Source organism: Glandiceps talaboti, chromosome 15, assembly GCF_964340395.1.
Source record: "Glandiceps talaboti chromosome 15, keGlaTala1.1, whole genome shotgun sequence".
Classification (NCBI taxonomy): Eukaryota; Metazoa; Hemichordata; class Enteropneusta; family Spengelidae; genus Glandiceps; species Glandiceps talaboti.
Window position 1 is genome coordinate 18092151 of NC_135563.1, and position 16049 is coordinate 18108199.

The 16049-nt window shown below is 33.5% G+C and overlaps 1 protein-coding gene across 1 annotated transcript; it reads left to right on the plus strand.

Moving 5' to 3' along the window:
- The first annotated feature begins 707 nt into the window (after positions 1-707).
- On the plus strand, positions 708-13986 carry LOC144446553 (cilia- and flagella-associated protein 99-like). Its single transcript, XM_078136341.1, has 15 exons — positions 708-800; positions 1569-1684; positions 3763-3907; positions 4596-4690; positions 5243-5355; positions 6921-7098; positions 7293-7373; positions 8280-8432; positions 8747-8835; positions 9173-9377; positions 10000-10194; positions 10933-11073; positions 11852-12015; positions 12484-12661; positions 13405-13986. Exons 2-15 carry the CDS (start codon positions 1577-1579, stop codon positions 13549-13551), a joined length of 1992 nt encoding a protein of 663 aa, XP_077992467.1. The 5' UTR covers positions 708-800; positions 1569-1576; the 3' UTR covers positions 13552-13986.
- Positions 13987-16049: the final 2063 nt, after the last annotated feature.

The window sequence follows — 16049 nt, forward strand, 5'->3', positions numbered from 1 at the left end:
AAAATTTACTAAATATTTAATATTAAAATGAAACTAGCAGGATAGGTTAGGTGTTAAATATCATCATATGCATGCATCATATGAAGGTGGTGGCGATGCTGATGTTACATTGTAAGCTGAACGTATCATACGAAAATTGAGTACAAACTATTTGAACCGAGTTTGCATCTGGATGTTCTTTCGTTGTTCGGTAGGTTCAAGTACTGGCAATACAACTGACTGCCAGGGTAGATGGCCAAGTTTAATTAATATCAACAAAATTCGAATGTGTAATGGCGCCCTCAGTGGTGATACCATGGTGAAACTTTCGACTGGAGACACTACATGCACCTACATGAAGTACAGCTATAATTTGAACTACATATGTGGACCACCCATAAAGGTAAGTTAAAGTAAGTTCCTGCTATAAAGAATGAATATTTGACTTATCAGGAGGTGCTTTAAAATGTGGAACAACTTGAGCGTATGGATGTATAATACGTCATGTGAGACAGTTGAAAAAAAAATGTTGATGAAAATTAAACTATTCAGGTCGGAAAATTAAATGTTATCTGAAATATTTGTCAATAGGGCTATTAAAATGGTGAAGCAATGGTCATTGAAATCAGCTGTGTGCGTAATTTTTGTACAGCGAGCTACACAGAATAAACATGAAAGTCAGGAAAGTTAGTTTTGAAGGGCGCCCCCATGTGTCAAATTGCTGAGCATGCGTACTTAGTTTGTTGTTAGTAAACATAGGAACGGAGTGTACCTATTTCGATTCCGTGTATTTAACTTATCTTGAAGACATATGTGGATTTGTAAGTATCACACGGTTCTTTCTAATATAGATTTTATGTTAAGTCAGTGTCGAACACCTCCGTGTTTGTATAGAGTACAAGAATGAAGATGTTTCCGTATCTAGGAAGGAGAACCCAAATTCAAACATGGCGACTTCCATTGCTGTCCCCATTCGTGATCACATAATTTATTTTCACATTTGTAAACGTTCTGGGCAAAGTGTCCGTTGCTCTTGAAATGATTTGGAATTTCAAAAGGAAGTCAAGAATACAAATTCTTGTTCTGAGGTATCGGAAGCTGTTTAATCCTACTTGAATGACGCAATACACAATATTACCACTAATTTGACAGTGAGTTACTTAAAATTGTCTAAATGTTAATTATGACAGTTGTGAAGTAAATTCATTACTCAGTGGTCCAAAAATTCTCTCAGCCATATTTATAGTATTTCATTTTAAAATTATTTGATATTGTTGAAAAGGAAAGTTATCCATTTTGATATGCATGGAATGGATCATTGGATGTATCTTAATTGCAATAAAATTAGATTTTTATCAGAAATCAGATATGCAGTGTATGGAATTGTAAGTTCGACTAGAATATTCCACAGTAACTCACAGTAAATAAATAATCAAGATAATTTTGAAAACAGAAGTCATGTGACAAATAATATTACTGATAATCAATTTATTACTTGGCAACTTATTGATAATCTTCAATCTGCCATACATTGTACATTGTACATTGTAACATTATAAATTTACACTTGTCATTTGTTATAATTTCAGAGTTTACAATGAATCACAAAGCGCTATTAAAACACTGTGTTGGAATACTTGACACATTTAATCCTGATATCCATGGAGTAGAAGGACATCTCAGCAAGTATCTACAACAACAACAGGTCAATAATCAAATATTATTCTCCATAAAATACAGAGTTCTCCCCATACCAGCCAGCACTCACAAATGTAACCAGAACAATACGCATCCTGTCATTGTTTATGTAAATTGAAAATATGACCAGAAATTGACGTTTAAAATAATATTTCACCTAGTGATGATCAGTACACTAGTGTGTGTGTGTGTGTGTGTGTGTGTGTGTGTGGGGGGGGGGGGTAATAGACAAAACTGCCACCATACAAAAATTGTTTTCTTTTCTTCACTCAGTTGAACAACATTTTAAGGTTCTTTATCACTACAAATTAGAGTGGACCAGTGAAAAATACACATGTTGTAATGGGTGGCCGTCAAGCTCGATACTCTCCCCAGAAAACAATGACAGTGTTCATTTTTTATGTAAATTCTTTTAATTTGCTTTAAAGAAACCATAGGATGGAACCTACTACTCAATAATAATCTAGGGACAGGGCTCGAAATTAACTTTTTTAGTTGGTAGTCACTTTGACTACCACTTTTTAAAACTGGTAGTCAACAGGGAAGATTTGGTAGTCATTCTTTTTTTCAGCATTTAATAATTTATGCATAAACAAAACATTAAGTAATTTTTTTCATGAAATTAGTGACATTCATATTAGGCAAACATTTGACCTGTCCTAAAATACTACATGTAATATCATACTAGTATCATAGTAAGTAAATATCATATAAATGATTATTGTGTGTACCAAGCTCTTATTTTGCAATATCCACTTGGAAACCTCAAACTAACACAAATTTTGGCATAACATGTACATAATTATACACATATTTTACATTCATTTTACACACACATGTACAAACCACCCCACCCCCACCCCCACCCCCCACAAACACACCAAACAGTTACTGGCTTCAAACATATATACAGGACGTGACTGAGAGATTGACAGAAATAAACTTCAAAACACTAACTAAATCGCTAGTCACACAGCAAAATTACGTACTTTCCATGTTGTAGTTTATTTCACTGAATCAATAACTGGTGTGAAGTGTAGAGTTACACGTAATGATTAGTGGCTCATTCCATTTCGGGTGTGTGGGTTGTTTGTCAAACTTAGAACACAAATGCTCTCAAATCTGAGCATTTATGCTATTTATTATTATTTGCTTTGTAAAAGGTAAAACGTCATACGATAAAAAATACACACGGTCACCATCCATTTCAGTTTCCCTTAAATTAAAAAATAACATGCTATGACCCAACCCAAGAGAGAAATGGTATGTGCCAAGGCACGTCCCTCAATCTTATCTGTTACTATCTATAAACACAGGAAGTCATTCTGATTATGTCTAGGATTTGTCTCCTCCGCTAAGGGCTTCGATAAACGACGTAAATTTTCATCCTTCCACTAAATTGAGGTATCATAGTATTGAATGACTAGTTGTAAAATACTATTACATTCGCGATTAGTGGTGGGAGAATGATTTTATTCCGTATATTTTCCTAAGTTTTGTATCATTTTGATCGCAACTGTGTGACGTGGAAAAGACAATGAAACAGTGATAAAATCAATAGAGTGTTGCCTTTGAGTAGATGTTACGGCGTTTGTAACATCACATATAAGCTACATGTATTTTGTTTATTTTACCAAGCCACTGTTATTGACTACAAAGTAAGCGATATCAAACATGCCAGCCATATCTAATCACACGTAGCTTTAGAGTCCAGCGCTCACGCTACATCGCCAACTTGTCAGCAGGTTGGCGTCCATGATTTTCGTGGTAGTCAAGGATGACTACCAGTTTTCGAACTTGGTAGTCATTTTGGAAAAACTGGTAGTCAATTGACGCGAGACTACCGCTAATTTCGAGCCCTGAGGGAGAACCCTCCACTTATTTTTTTTTTAAAATGAATACCTTATTTTGAATAACATTCTTACATTTTAGCAAGCCAAATAGTTTTGTTGGTTGTGTATAATATTATTCGATTTTGATTTTGCTACTAATATTTAAAATATGACAAATCATACTGTAAAGTTTATTTTACTCATTAATGTGTTATCTGTAATAAATATGGTTGTATCGTTATTCCCTTTCCAGACTTTGGATGAAAGTGAGAAAACTTTCCTAACAGAAGTATTCTCAGGATGTGTACGACATTCCAAAATAATGAAAGTAGTTGTCAATGGTTTCTATGTACAGAATGGCAAGAACAGTCTACGATCAGATATCAACCTTTATACAGGTAAATAAACATTGTGTAGTCATGGAAACTTGTGACAAATTACAGATGTATCCAACTTGCCCTGTTGTTCTGGGTTGTTAATGGTCAAACATGTAGTTTGTATGTGCTCTCACAGTGTTCTGTGCTAACACCATCCTTGCCATCCAGGCTGCCATTCTTGGCTGGTTTCTGTTGTGCTTCGAAAGTGTTCTACTATCCTTGAGCTTCAGTAATCTTTGAATGACAATATTGTAATACTTTCACATTAAGAGAAATGACTGATCCCAATATCGATGTGTGTATGTGTTAAATGTAAACAAGTCAGAGTATGTTTCAGTGGTGAAGATATGTCACATGCTGATCATTATGCAAATCATCACATTGATATGTAAATTATTATGCAAATAAGTGTAATTTATCCTGGTGAGAACCTTGTCTTACCACCATAGTCTGAGTTCAAACCTGTCCATGCTGGGTTTGATTGAATAACCAGGTCTATACCAAACTATAGATGCATGAAAGGTGTTGTTTAGTTTGAACCGACTGAAAAATAAATACAGGTTTCCTTTGAGCACTCAGACACTCTGGTTTCTTCAAGCTTCAAGTCTAGCCTCTCGGGCACTACTCAGTGGTGACCATGTCATTAAATTTCTGAATTTATTATAGTGTAATATTCTTTGTATAATTTATACTTTTCTATTCTTTGTAGTATTGTGTTATCTGGCATTATTTCGTCTTGATGAACTGAGTATGTCTCACTATAGAAAGTTTATCCAGTCCCAAGATGTCAACAAAATGCATAGGGTGAGTATCTCCCTGTTTTGTCAGATGCCATTGTAATCTGTTTGTAGTTGTGAGCTGTCTTATTGCACAAAATGTTAATAGTTTAGAATTCCAGCCATGTCTATGGCTTATTTTAATATGGTCATTCTCAACTAGTCATGTACATAATAATTACTGCGTATATGAAGATTTTGATGCTCAGAATTTTAGTGAAATGGCAATTTTTCCACATTTTGGTTCCACTTTACTTACTTTTGTAAGTTAATGCATTCACAGTACCTAGATTCAAACACAAGCAAGTTACTGAATTGTAAGTTAGTGCATTCACAGTACCTAGATTCAAACACAAGCAAGTTACTGAATTATAAGTTAATGCATTCACAGTACCTAAATTCAAACGCAAGCAAGTTACTGAATTACTATTCTTGAAATCATATAATAAATAATAAATTTGTTGTGCAGGATGTAAAATACTCATTAAAATGCCACATTCATTGACAATTCAGATTTGCACTTGACAGATGAGAGCATAATTAATTCAAGATTACTAAAATTAATATTTCTATTTGACAGTTTCTAGCATACTTTTTAGATGAACACAATTTGAAAACCTGGATAAAAGATGAATGGTGTAGAATCTATGAAAGTATATATGTACAGAAAGATATCCTGTCACCATTACTCAAGTAAGTATTTATCATCTTTGTTGTTGTATTTGTTACAAAACATTGAATCTTTCACAAGAATGCACTTTCAGGACCAATTTCCTTGAACACTAAAGTTCTAAAATTTCTCCAAACTCTTCCATATGAAAGCTTGTTACTGGTCCTTTTGATTTGAAGTAACCAAGTTTTGTGGTTCATGTCTTGTTTTCAAGGAAATCAACAGTTTCTCATAATCCAATACTTGGTGGCCATATATTGGATTCTGAAATAGCTAAATCTTGATATCGTATTGACTTTTATTTCAAAATATATTTCAAAACTTTGTATGCTGACTCTTGGTTTTCAAGGAATTCAACAACCTTTTATTGCTTAAAGAGTTAACACTGTGTGTGTGTGTGTGTGTGTGTGTGTGTGTGTGTAAATGTTGATCATTAAAAGTATAGCATGTTTTCAGAAATTGCACAAAAAATTTACAAAAACGGTACAATTACAGTATAAAAAAATTAATTATATATATATACACAAGATAGCAAATACATAGCTAAAATTGCTTGATGACTACAACATCATCTGTCCGATGATGAAAACACAATTTGACATACGTAGTGCCTACCCAGAATGTTGAATACTGTTTTGTTACCCAATGTAAAGTTTGATGGGTTTCTGTATCATTATTTGAGTGTGGGTTGACAGACACACAGGAGACAGATGTTCACTATGCTAGTGCTTTCTACAGAATAATACTTTCATTCTGATGTGTACAAGTGGATATAAGGATCAGTTACACTTTGATGAGGAGGCGGTATGTGGATGTTGAAGTCATTAGGACCACTTGGTATATATGTGGATATCCCCATAAAATACATTTCCTATTTTGTCTGGCCTAAGAAAAAAAATAAATTATGTCTGATATCTGATATGCTGTTATGATAGAATTTATATCTTATTAAGTAATTGTCACTTTGTATTAATATAATATTGCCGTGTTGTCTCATGATATTAATTGTTTTTGTCACTGTACTGTGCACAGCAGGAAATAATTGCCCATTTGGGTATACTAAAGATACACTGATAAATTGACAAATATTATCCAACACGTAAATTTAATGTTTCTTGTAAATCTATCTCTTCTGATTTATATTTGTCATATTTTATGAGAGGCCAAGTATTCTTTGAAGTGTTGGAATACCTCATTTATGTGCAGTGTGTTGATTTTTAATTTTTCTGTTTTCTATATTTTAGCTGCTTGTCTATTTTCATTTCAATCATGAAATCAGATAAAGTAGTACTTTTAAAAAAAAAATATAGCTGACAAAGCAGATTGTGATAATTTTTCTGCTATCTGTATTATAGTTAGCTGTCAATATTCATTTTAATCACAAAGTTGAAAGTACAATATACTGTCTGTAGTCTTAATGCAAATGTATGCAGATCTGATATATACAGCTATGTTTTTGGGATCCAGTACGAAATCATCTTTACATTACATGTACATAGGGTCATGGTATTTGTTTGTTTGTATTCTTTAGAACACATTACTCAGCATTTAGTAGATTTTACTAATGTTCTGTTTCTTTCATTTTCAGTTGGCTGCCTGAGTTGAGTGAAGTGATCCACCATCTAGCAGACAAGATAGCAAACCGAGTAAAACCCAAGAAACAGACTAGAGCACCCACAGAACCCAAACCTTTCAACATCACTAGACCCAGACCAAGGAGTGTACCCATGCCTGAACCCATCCCTACCCTGAAACCGCACCAACCAGTAAGTATTTTTTGTTGAACCTGGCTAATGCATGGTTTTGTCTGCAGTTTTGTCTGCAGAAAAGTTTGGAGCTCCATATTATGTACAAAAAAATTCTATAAGTTATGGCAGGATGTACCACATTGTTGTAGAGAAAACCCTTGCATGTCTATTCCACCAAAAGTATTAATTTATTTTTATTCAATTTTTTCCAGGTTCCTAAGAGCACATATGATAAACCAAGAGAACTGAAAAATCTTGGTAAAGTCAAAGAAGTGAACCGACGGAAAGCTGAGGTAACAATTTCATGATATGAATTTATTTCAAAGAACAATAGAATAATAGCAATAAACAATTCGGGGAGGACCTTGGATGTAGTTCACTTGGAACTATTCTAGTCCATGCTCCTAACAATCAAAGATATATATACTAATTATGTGGTGTACAATTAATTATAGATATAATAATGAATAAAATACAGAATCATATGATATGTACATATCTACATAAACTTTGTCATAAAAGACAGTATCATGTATTTCTTAATCATACAACCCTGAATATGACATGGACAGTGTGAAATAGACATTTAAATGTACAGCGCCCTCTTGTGTTGTGGCAGTTAAAGATGACAATTTTGCCGATGTTGAATAATTTCAGTAATAACGGTACCCCTTATGTTCTTTAAATTGCTACTTGAAAATTGAAAAGGATTCTACCACTTCATAGTGTTACTACAAAACTATTTACTCCAGGGTCTCACCTTGGTGGTCAGCACTGGTCAGATTCTGTACCAACCAGTATTCAGAAAATACTGTAAATGTGTCCCAAAGTTTACAGGAAATACTTATCAGGACCAATAGTTGACATCATTTGAAAATACTGTAAATGTGTCCCATAGTTTACAGGAAATACTTATCAGGACCAATAGTTGACATCATTTGATATTGACAACCAGTGCTCCTGTGAGGCTGAGGAGAACCCTCGATCTTGACAAGCATTGTTGAAATATAGACGGATCAGTCATACAATGGTGTATGATTTGTAGATGTACTTCAGCATTGTAGGTGACTGGTGTCATGGTCTTTCTCACCCATCTAGTGAGCTCAGTGATGAATACCTTTACAGGTTTTTGCAGGTGTTTAGAAAGGTTCAGTAGGAATGATCAACTATATTGAGATGTCTGAAATTCTTTTCAACAGGAAAGACTACTAGAATCTTCCAAAAGTCAATTTTCCTGTGCAAATGCAGAGAAGTCAGTGAAAGCTAAGTCACGATTGGCTAATATTGTAGCAGAACAAGATAGTAAACTCAACTTTGAAAAGAACAGAGCAAGGCCATTGCCACAAACACTGGTATGTATGATGTAACAATACAAGAATGTTTGTTGCAAAATTTGATTTGCATAATGCCCTCTGATTTGCATACTGAAATCTTGATTTGCATAATGAATGCTTTATATTTAAAATTTCATGATATCTTGATTTACATATGTAAAATACTTTTATTTGAAATTTCATAACGATATCTTGATGTACATAATAAATATATATTTGAAATCTCATAATATCTTGATTTACATTATACTGCATAGTGAATTTATGAATTTCATGATTTTCTAAGTGAATTTCTTCCATTCTACAACATTTGATTTTTATTGTCATTTTAGAATGATAACATTCCAATCCGATTGAATGCTGCTACTATACTACGAGAGGGTGCACTTTATCAGAGGAAAGAAGATGAAGAATTGCAAAAGTAAGTCATTATATGTTTTGCCTAGGTTGTATTTGTACTGATAAAGTTATTGTGAAAGGTACTATCTGTGGGAGTTTACTTCAAAGCTTTTTTTTTATACATGTATATAGATATGCATACAGAGACACATGTACAGAGAGTTTTTAGGTTTTGGATTGGGTGAAGTGCCAGCGTTATGTTGTATGCTTACCATCACATAGCTGTTGAACACTAACCCTGGGTTTAGACTGGTCATCCAGATTGCAGTCAGATTTGAAACTATGACCTGTGACTTCAATTTAAGCACATTACCAAAGGAAATCAGTTGTAATTGTTTTGTTGTACTTTTTGATTACAGACTTGCAAAGCTGGAGAGTGGTGCCAGAGATGCCTCAGACTTCCTGAAATGGCAAGGCACTATGAGACAGAAAGACACGGATGAACAGTTGGCAGAAATTGAACGTCGCCGAATAGCAGGCAAACTGAGTCATGAAGAAGCTATTCTAGCCAGACAACAGCTGATCCAAGAAAATAAACAGAAAGTCCAAGAAATGAAAGAAGAGGTAGGTTGGCTGTCATAGCTAGAGTGTTTTCCTCAAAAATATAACAAATTTTTAAAAATTTACACAGGGAAAGAAGATAGAGACAATTGTTGTGCTTATTAGTTTATGTTCTTTTTACGAAATCATTCAATGGAACCCACTACTCTAAATAGACCCTGGCAGATTCCTGTTTTCTTGTAAAAATAGTCCAGTATTGTGTATTTTATAAGTGATAAAAAAACCTTATGGACTATGAAGGCTATTGCCATAGACTAGTAAAGATTGAAAGTGTCAAATCTGAAATTATTAGAAACAAAATAATGTCCACTATTTATTATTTGCAAGGACAAAATAACAAATGAGCACATTTATGCAAATGTTTTGAATTCTCTTGCAAATATGATTCTGGAGTATTGCAGAATTATTGAACCTGTCTGAAAACCTGAAATCGAGAAACTCAAGTCTAAGAGAAAAAAGAAAAAGATAACTATCGTATAAGAAAACTACACAAAATATGTTTGTAATTATTGTATTTTCATGTTCATGTATGTTAACAAATTAATGCGATACCTATCAGTAAGAAAACTAAACAAAATAAAGAAAAATAATTGAGATTGGTGTATGTTTTTTTTTGTCAATGTAGGCAAACAGATTAATGCAGGAGTATCTTGAGAAGAGATTGGAAGAGGAAGAAACTATGAAAGGATTGGTTGAAGACGTCTTGATGAGTCATCAGAATGCTAAAGATGCTAAGGGCAAATTAACAGCTTATAAGAGAAAAATTGTAGAAGAAGTGAATGAAGAGAGTCGGGAGTTACTACAACAAGCATTAGAAGAGGTAAGATTATCACTACACCAGGATGAACATTGAGAATGTACTGTGGGAGAGTGTTGTAATTATGTACCTCTTGAACAGTCTGGAATACTTGTATATATGCCACGGGAGTAAGGGACCAGTTTATTTGAAAATCGAGTATTTTCGATTACCCAAAACGTTACCTTATGAAAACTTTTCCTGTCTTGTTGAAGTCAGTACTGAAATTTGGTTGTTCCTAATTTTGTTATATCAACAAGCTATTGTTTTCCGTTACAGTTTTAATCCTGTATTTGGCAGCCATTTTGAACTATATTATTGATACATTTTAAGATCATTTTCTTTTCTTAAAAAAATAGATGGTGATGATTCCTCATTTTTTTCATTGATTTCAACTTGAGACTGGGTTGAAATTTTCTTGCACAAAGTAACAGCAAAAGTTTAAGGCTTTATAACTGAAGCACATAATATGTTACAATTGAAGTAGTATTAGAGATGTGCTAATTGTTTGGTTCTCTGTGGCTACTCAACATTATTGAATATGTACCAGTGATTACTTATATCAGTGCACCCACATATTATTGACCCCCCCCCCCCCCCCCACACCTCGGTATTTACACTGTTGTACAAAACACAATGCCATGGTTGAAACTATGAGAAAAAAAATTGACTGATAAGGACAGTCAATATCCTATAACACTAGAAGTAAATTACTGTTTTCATTTAGAAAGGAATTAATTCCATTTCTTGTTTATCATTTAGGCTGAAGCGGAGATGAGACGAAAGATTGACATCATTCAGCAAATACGAGCCATGGAATCGGTACCCAAAATCCGTCATACGTTTGTTGATCTGAGTTCAACAGCTGGTCATTCATTACTTAGTGAAATGTCAATGGCAGAGGTGAGTCCAGACTCCTTACTTGTAGATACTACAAGATAAACACTAAGAATGTAATGGTGAAGATTACTGATCTAGTAGACAAGTTGTTGGATAACTCCATGTTACATAGTTTCAGGAGCTGATGTTGCTACAGTACATTTGAAAAAAAACTAAGTTCATTGTGTGAGAATGTGGAAGAATCAATATCCATGAGCTATGGGTTCATATTTATAGGTAAAACTTCAACTCACAGTAAAAATGTTTTACCCAAATTTTTATCAGTATAATTAAAGTGTATAATAGATTTCAGGATTTGTTTTTCCAAAAATATCCTTACACTGGGAGTCAAAATTTCATTTATTAAATTTTTGTTCTACATATTAAAAAATGTTCCATTATCAACAGAACCTTTCATCAATTTGAAATGCAACTCTGATCTATGGTACAAAATCGTCAGCTGAACTATCAAGAGAAGTTAACACAGATGCAAACTAAAACTATAATTGTAACATGTTGACATCTATGAATGATGGTGATGTTATTACAGTCTCAGTAGGGTGGCATTTCTGATAACAAGTGTTTCTCAAGGGATGACACATTCAATCACGTTCAGCATTTACACTATTTTGATTACAGGGTGATTATATCCACATAACCAAGGCACTGCTATCACCCACTTTCTACCACATGCAACGATAACAGTTTTAGTTTGTATCTGTCTCAGTTTTGCTGAATGTACATCTTCCATAATCTGAAACTTATACTTTCTGTTCAACACCTATTTCCTGTTTGTCCACAGCTTAGAGAGAGACTTGCACTTCTTAAAATTGCTGAGCGAGAAGGTGAGGAGGAGAAACGAGATGAGATTTTAGCAGCAAAGCAAGCCAAAGATCAACTATTAATGGATAAACTAGAGCAGATTTCTAAACACAGGGCAGCTTTGGGAGAAAGAGCTGCACTAAAGTAAGTATTTTATGTTCATTACCAAGTTTTGTTTTATTTAAAATGTCAAGTTTATTGAATAATTCAAAACCTTAAAATTACAACTGATCAAAATCCATATTCATTTATATTTATAGAAGAAAACTGGATGATCTCAACGGAATTCAACACACCAGGACTTTTTACTGTATAAATGTTGTCACAATATAATTTGATGTTACAGCATTATTACCATATATAGTGTTACAGCACAATTACCGTTTATGGTATTATAACATAATTACATATATGGTATTGCAACACAATTGCCATATATGGTGTTACAACACAATTACCATATATGGTGTTACAAGTACAACACAATTGCCATATATGGTGTTACAACACAGTTACCACGATCAGATGAGATCAGACCAGACGATTGACAATGATGACATGGATGAGTCATGTAAATTGCTACTAAACTGAATATTCTAATCCTACTTACAGACTAGAAGAAAAGAGGAAAGTCAAAGACAATAGATTTGAAATACAAGACCCCAAAGTTGTTGAATTACAACAAAGACTGGAACAAAGGAGACAGGAAAGAATAAAAACAGCAGAAAAAATGAAAATAATGCCCAATAAGAAATCAGCGCAAAGAACACAAAGTCTCACAAAGGAAAAGGTTGGTATTTAAATTTTAATATTGATTTGAAATAAACTTATATTCATATAAGAAAAGAAGGTGTAGTCGTAAGGAATTTACACGTAATACTTTCATCTTTGTTATTTGTGAAAATGGTTATTTTTAGAAAAAATCGTCTTTATATATTTTAAATTGGTAATGTTAGAAATAACTTTCTTAATGAAATGTGATTGTATGGTGTAATAATTTTACATTGATATGAATGAGTTATATTTGTACAAAATGTGTTGTTACATAGGATATAATCAAAATATGTAAAAATAACATAATCCCATGATGTGCAAGTGTTAGAGTGGGTACAATAGAGGAGGATATTGTAATTAGGTATATCAACACCCACCCAACATTGCCATCCTCTCTTGTGTTTAATTATCTTAGACTTTAGTAGACCCCAAAATAATATTGTAGTCAAATATATCAACACCCACCAAACACTATGGCTCTGTGTGTGTAACTATCTATCTACTTTAGTAGATCCTTGTCAACCTGTGATAGTTATTTTGCCAAAAAATGTCTTGCAATGTTTTGCCATAGACAGTGTGTATCAACATAAAGCTTTTGAAACACTACACATAATTGATAATTAATGAAGGCAAAACTGAAGCTGTCATCCACACCTGTTCACCAGTGATGTTCTGGGTTGGTCACATGACTCATCACTGGAATCATGTGACAGTATGTATGGTTTGGTAATCATCTCATATCATGCCTTTCATTTACAGAAAGAGCTTGAAGCTAGTAGATGGCAGGAACTAGAAAGGACAAGGGAACGGGCAGCATCTTTGAAGGCACATGGTGTCATACGAAGTAGATCTGCCAACAAATTGTCATCATTCCGACAGATGTCAGCTGGACAGGCTGCCTCATAAAAAAAAAAAAAAGACTATATTTACTATGTATGATATTGAACAGTGTTGTTATTAAAGCCCAAATGTACCCAATTACATTGTTCTGAAAGTGAATTATATCCTGCGACTTGTGTCATTTCAGAACAACAAAAATCAAACTTTGTGAAAACTGTTCTTTCGATGAAGAAGGGTACCCTTTCTACTCTTGGAAATCACTATAAGCAAATTTGTATATATGTACAAGACTTGAACAGATGTTTACAATTGTTGACTGAAATTACTGCTACTGGGGTATGTGGAGACTTGTGTAATTGAAAAATAATGGTCTTTCAAACATCATATAACAAGTATTTATACATGTGTGTATAGTCCATTTATTGTGTTTTCCCTCTCCAGGATATTGCAGTTGTATTGTGAAACATTTTTTATCCCTGCAATTATGTTATGATAATAAATCCGTCCTGTATCAATCTTGGATTTACATGTGCTTGTTTTAATTTCAAACATTTAACTATTCAATAAATTGGTTTACAAGCAGTGAGTAAAGAGGATGAATCACAGACTGACAGATTCATCATTGATGACACTCCTGTTTAACCACGTTTGTAAGGAGTGTATGCAATGACACATCTCTCAGTCAGCATGAATCAGATAGCACTGTAGCTCAAAATCAAAATAATGATCAGACTCATAACATTCTGAACTACTTTCTGTAAATATAGATTTTTGTCAGTCAGAGTAAAATTACAAGTTGATTTAATATTGATGTAGAAAAAACTGAGCTACGAACCAAACTACATAGCAGATTGGCCTGAAATTTGATAAGGATGTTATACACCCTTACTCATGTTACTAGGAGTGTCTTGTCAATTGCTCAGGCATAGTGGTCTCACAAATGATGTACAAATTGGGTCAAAAGTGTGATTTTTTGTTTTAAAAAAAAGGCTTGAACTCAAAACCTACTGTGCAGATTGGTGTGAAATTTGGTGGGGGTGTTCTTAGGCCTGTGTAAATGAATAATTGTTCATGACATTATGATCTCATAAGTAATATGTAAATTATGACTAAAATGTGTCTTTTTGGTCAAAAATCTTGTCAGATTATCTAGAATTTGGCATAGATGTTTCTAGGTGTGTGTAGTGAAAAAATATTCAGGACATGATGATCTCATCAGTAATATGCAAAAAAAGTGTGAATTTTGGTCAAACAGTTATAACTCAAAAACTTGTAGGTGGATGATGCTGTAACAGCAAAAGATTTTTTATATCTGAGGCATACAATTCTGTGGAAGTCTGGTCATGATATCACACAATTTACACTTAGTAAAGAGATGTACTTATAATTGTGTTAAAACATATAACTTGTCCCAAGATTAATTTTGATTGATAAGAAAACAAACATAATGGGATCATGCTTTCCACTTCATTGATCATTTCCAAGGGCCTTTGTGTCAGCATGGATAATTGACATCAACAAGTGTAATTGATACCATTCTATGTTTGACTTACAAAGTTATTTTGAAACCAGCTTATATCTCCAAAATGGAAGTGAAGTAAGTGCCATGTGAAAAGAGAAAGGGTGTTATTCAACTGAGCTGTACAATCATAGACTATCTATGGAACAATACATTAGTTACTGAAGCCCAAGTAACATTACAGATTATGCAAATAAGCTCATAGATATGCGTCATGTTTAAATTATGCAAACTACTGTAATCACTGTAGCCTTCCTGCAATTGTGTAAATACCTTACACAATGACTCTAGCCTTTCTGACACCACTGATTATGCAAATTAGCTCATTATTATGCTGAAATTAATTATTTTACAATAGTGAAAATTGTAGTTTTAGAGGGGAGTTGTTCGTTTGGTGTGCCAAGTTTTCTGTGTATCAGCATAATATGTTACAACATAGACCTTCTGGTCGACTTTACAATGTTGATTGAATTATATTTGCATGGTTGTTTTATTTGACATTTGTCGATTTTGTTACTGTTAATGGTGTTTCAAACCCTACTCATTTGAACAGCTCTGATTTCATCTACAATTAAATTTAATTGTCCAATATCATGACGTGATCATTCAGGTGCATTAACAATCTTAAATCTTTCCGCGATAATCCGATACGGTGTTTTTACAGTATAATTGGAGACTGACAGAAGCGTCCAAGATATGAGCCAAAAAGCCTGATTGTTAAGAAAATAGAGCAACAATATCTGCATATTGTTTTCAATATTTTAATCATTAAACTGTTACAAGGAGACATGTTTGGAAATATACCTGCCTAAATTACCTTGACACCACTTTCCGAGCCAATTGACATTCGCAATGAAAATTAACAAATCACAGAGTAATGGATGGATAGATAGATAGATAGATAGATAGATAGATAGATAGATAGATAGATAGATAGATAGATAGATAGATAGATAGATAGATAGATAGATAGATAGATAGATAGATAGATAGATAGATAGATAGATAGATAGATAGGGTTCCGGTATAGGATGTCAGAACCGTA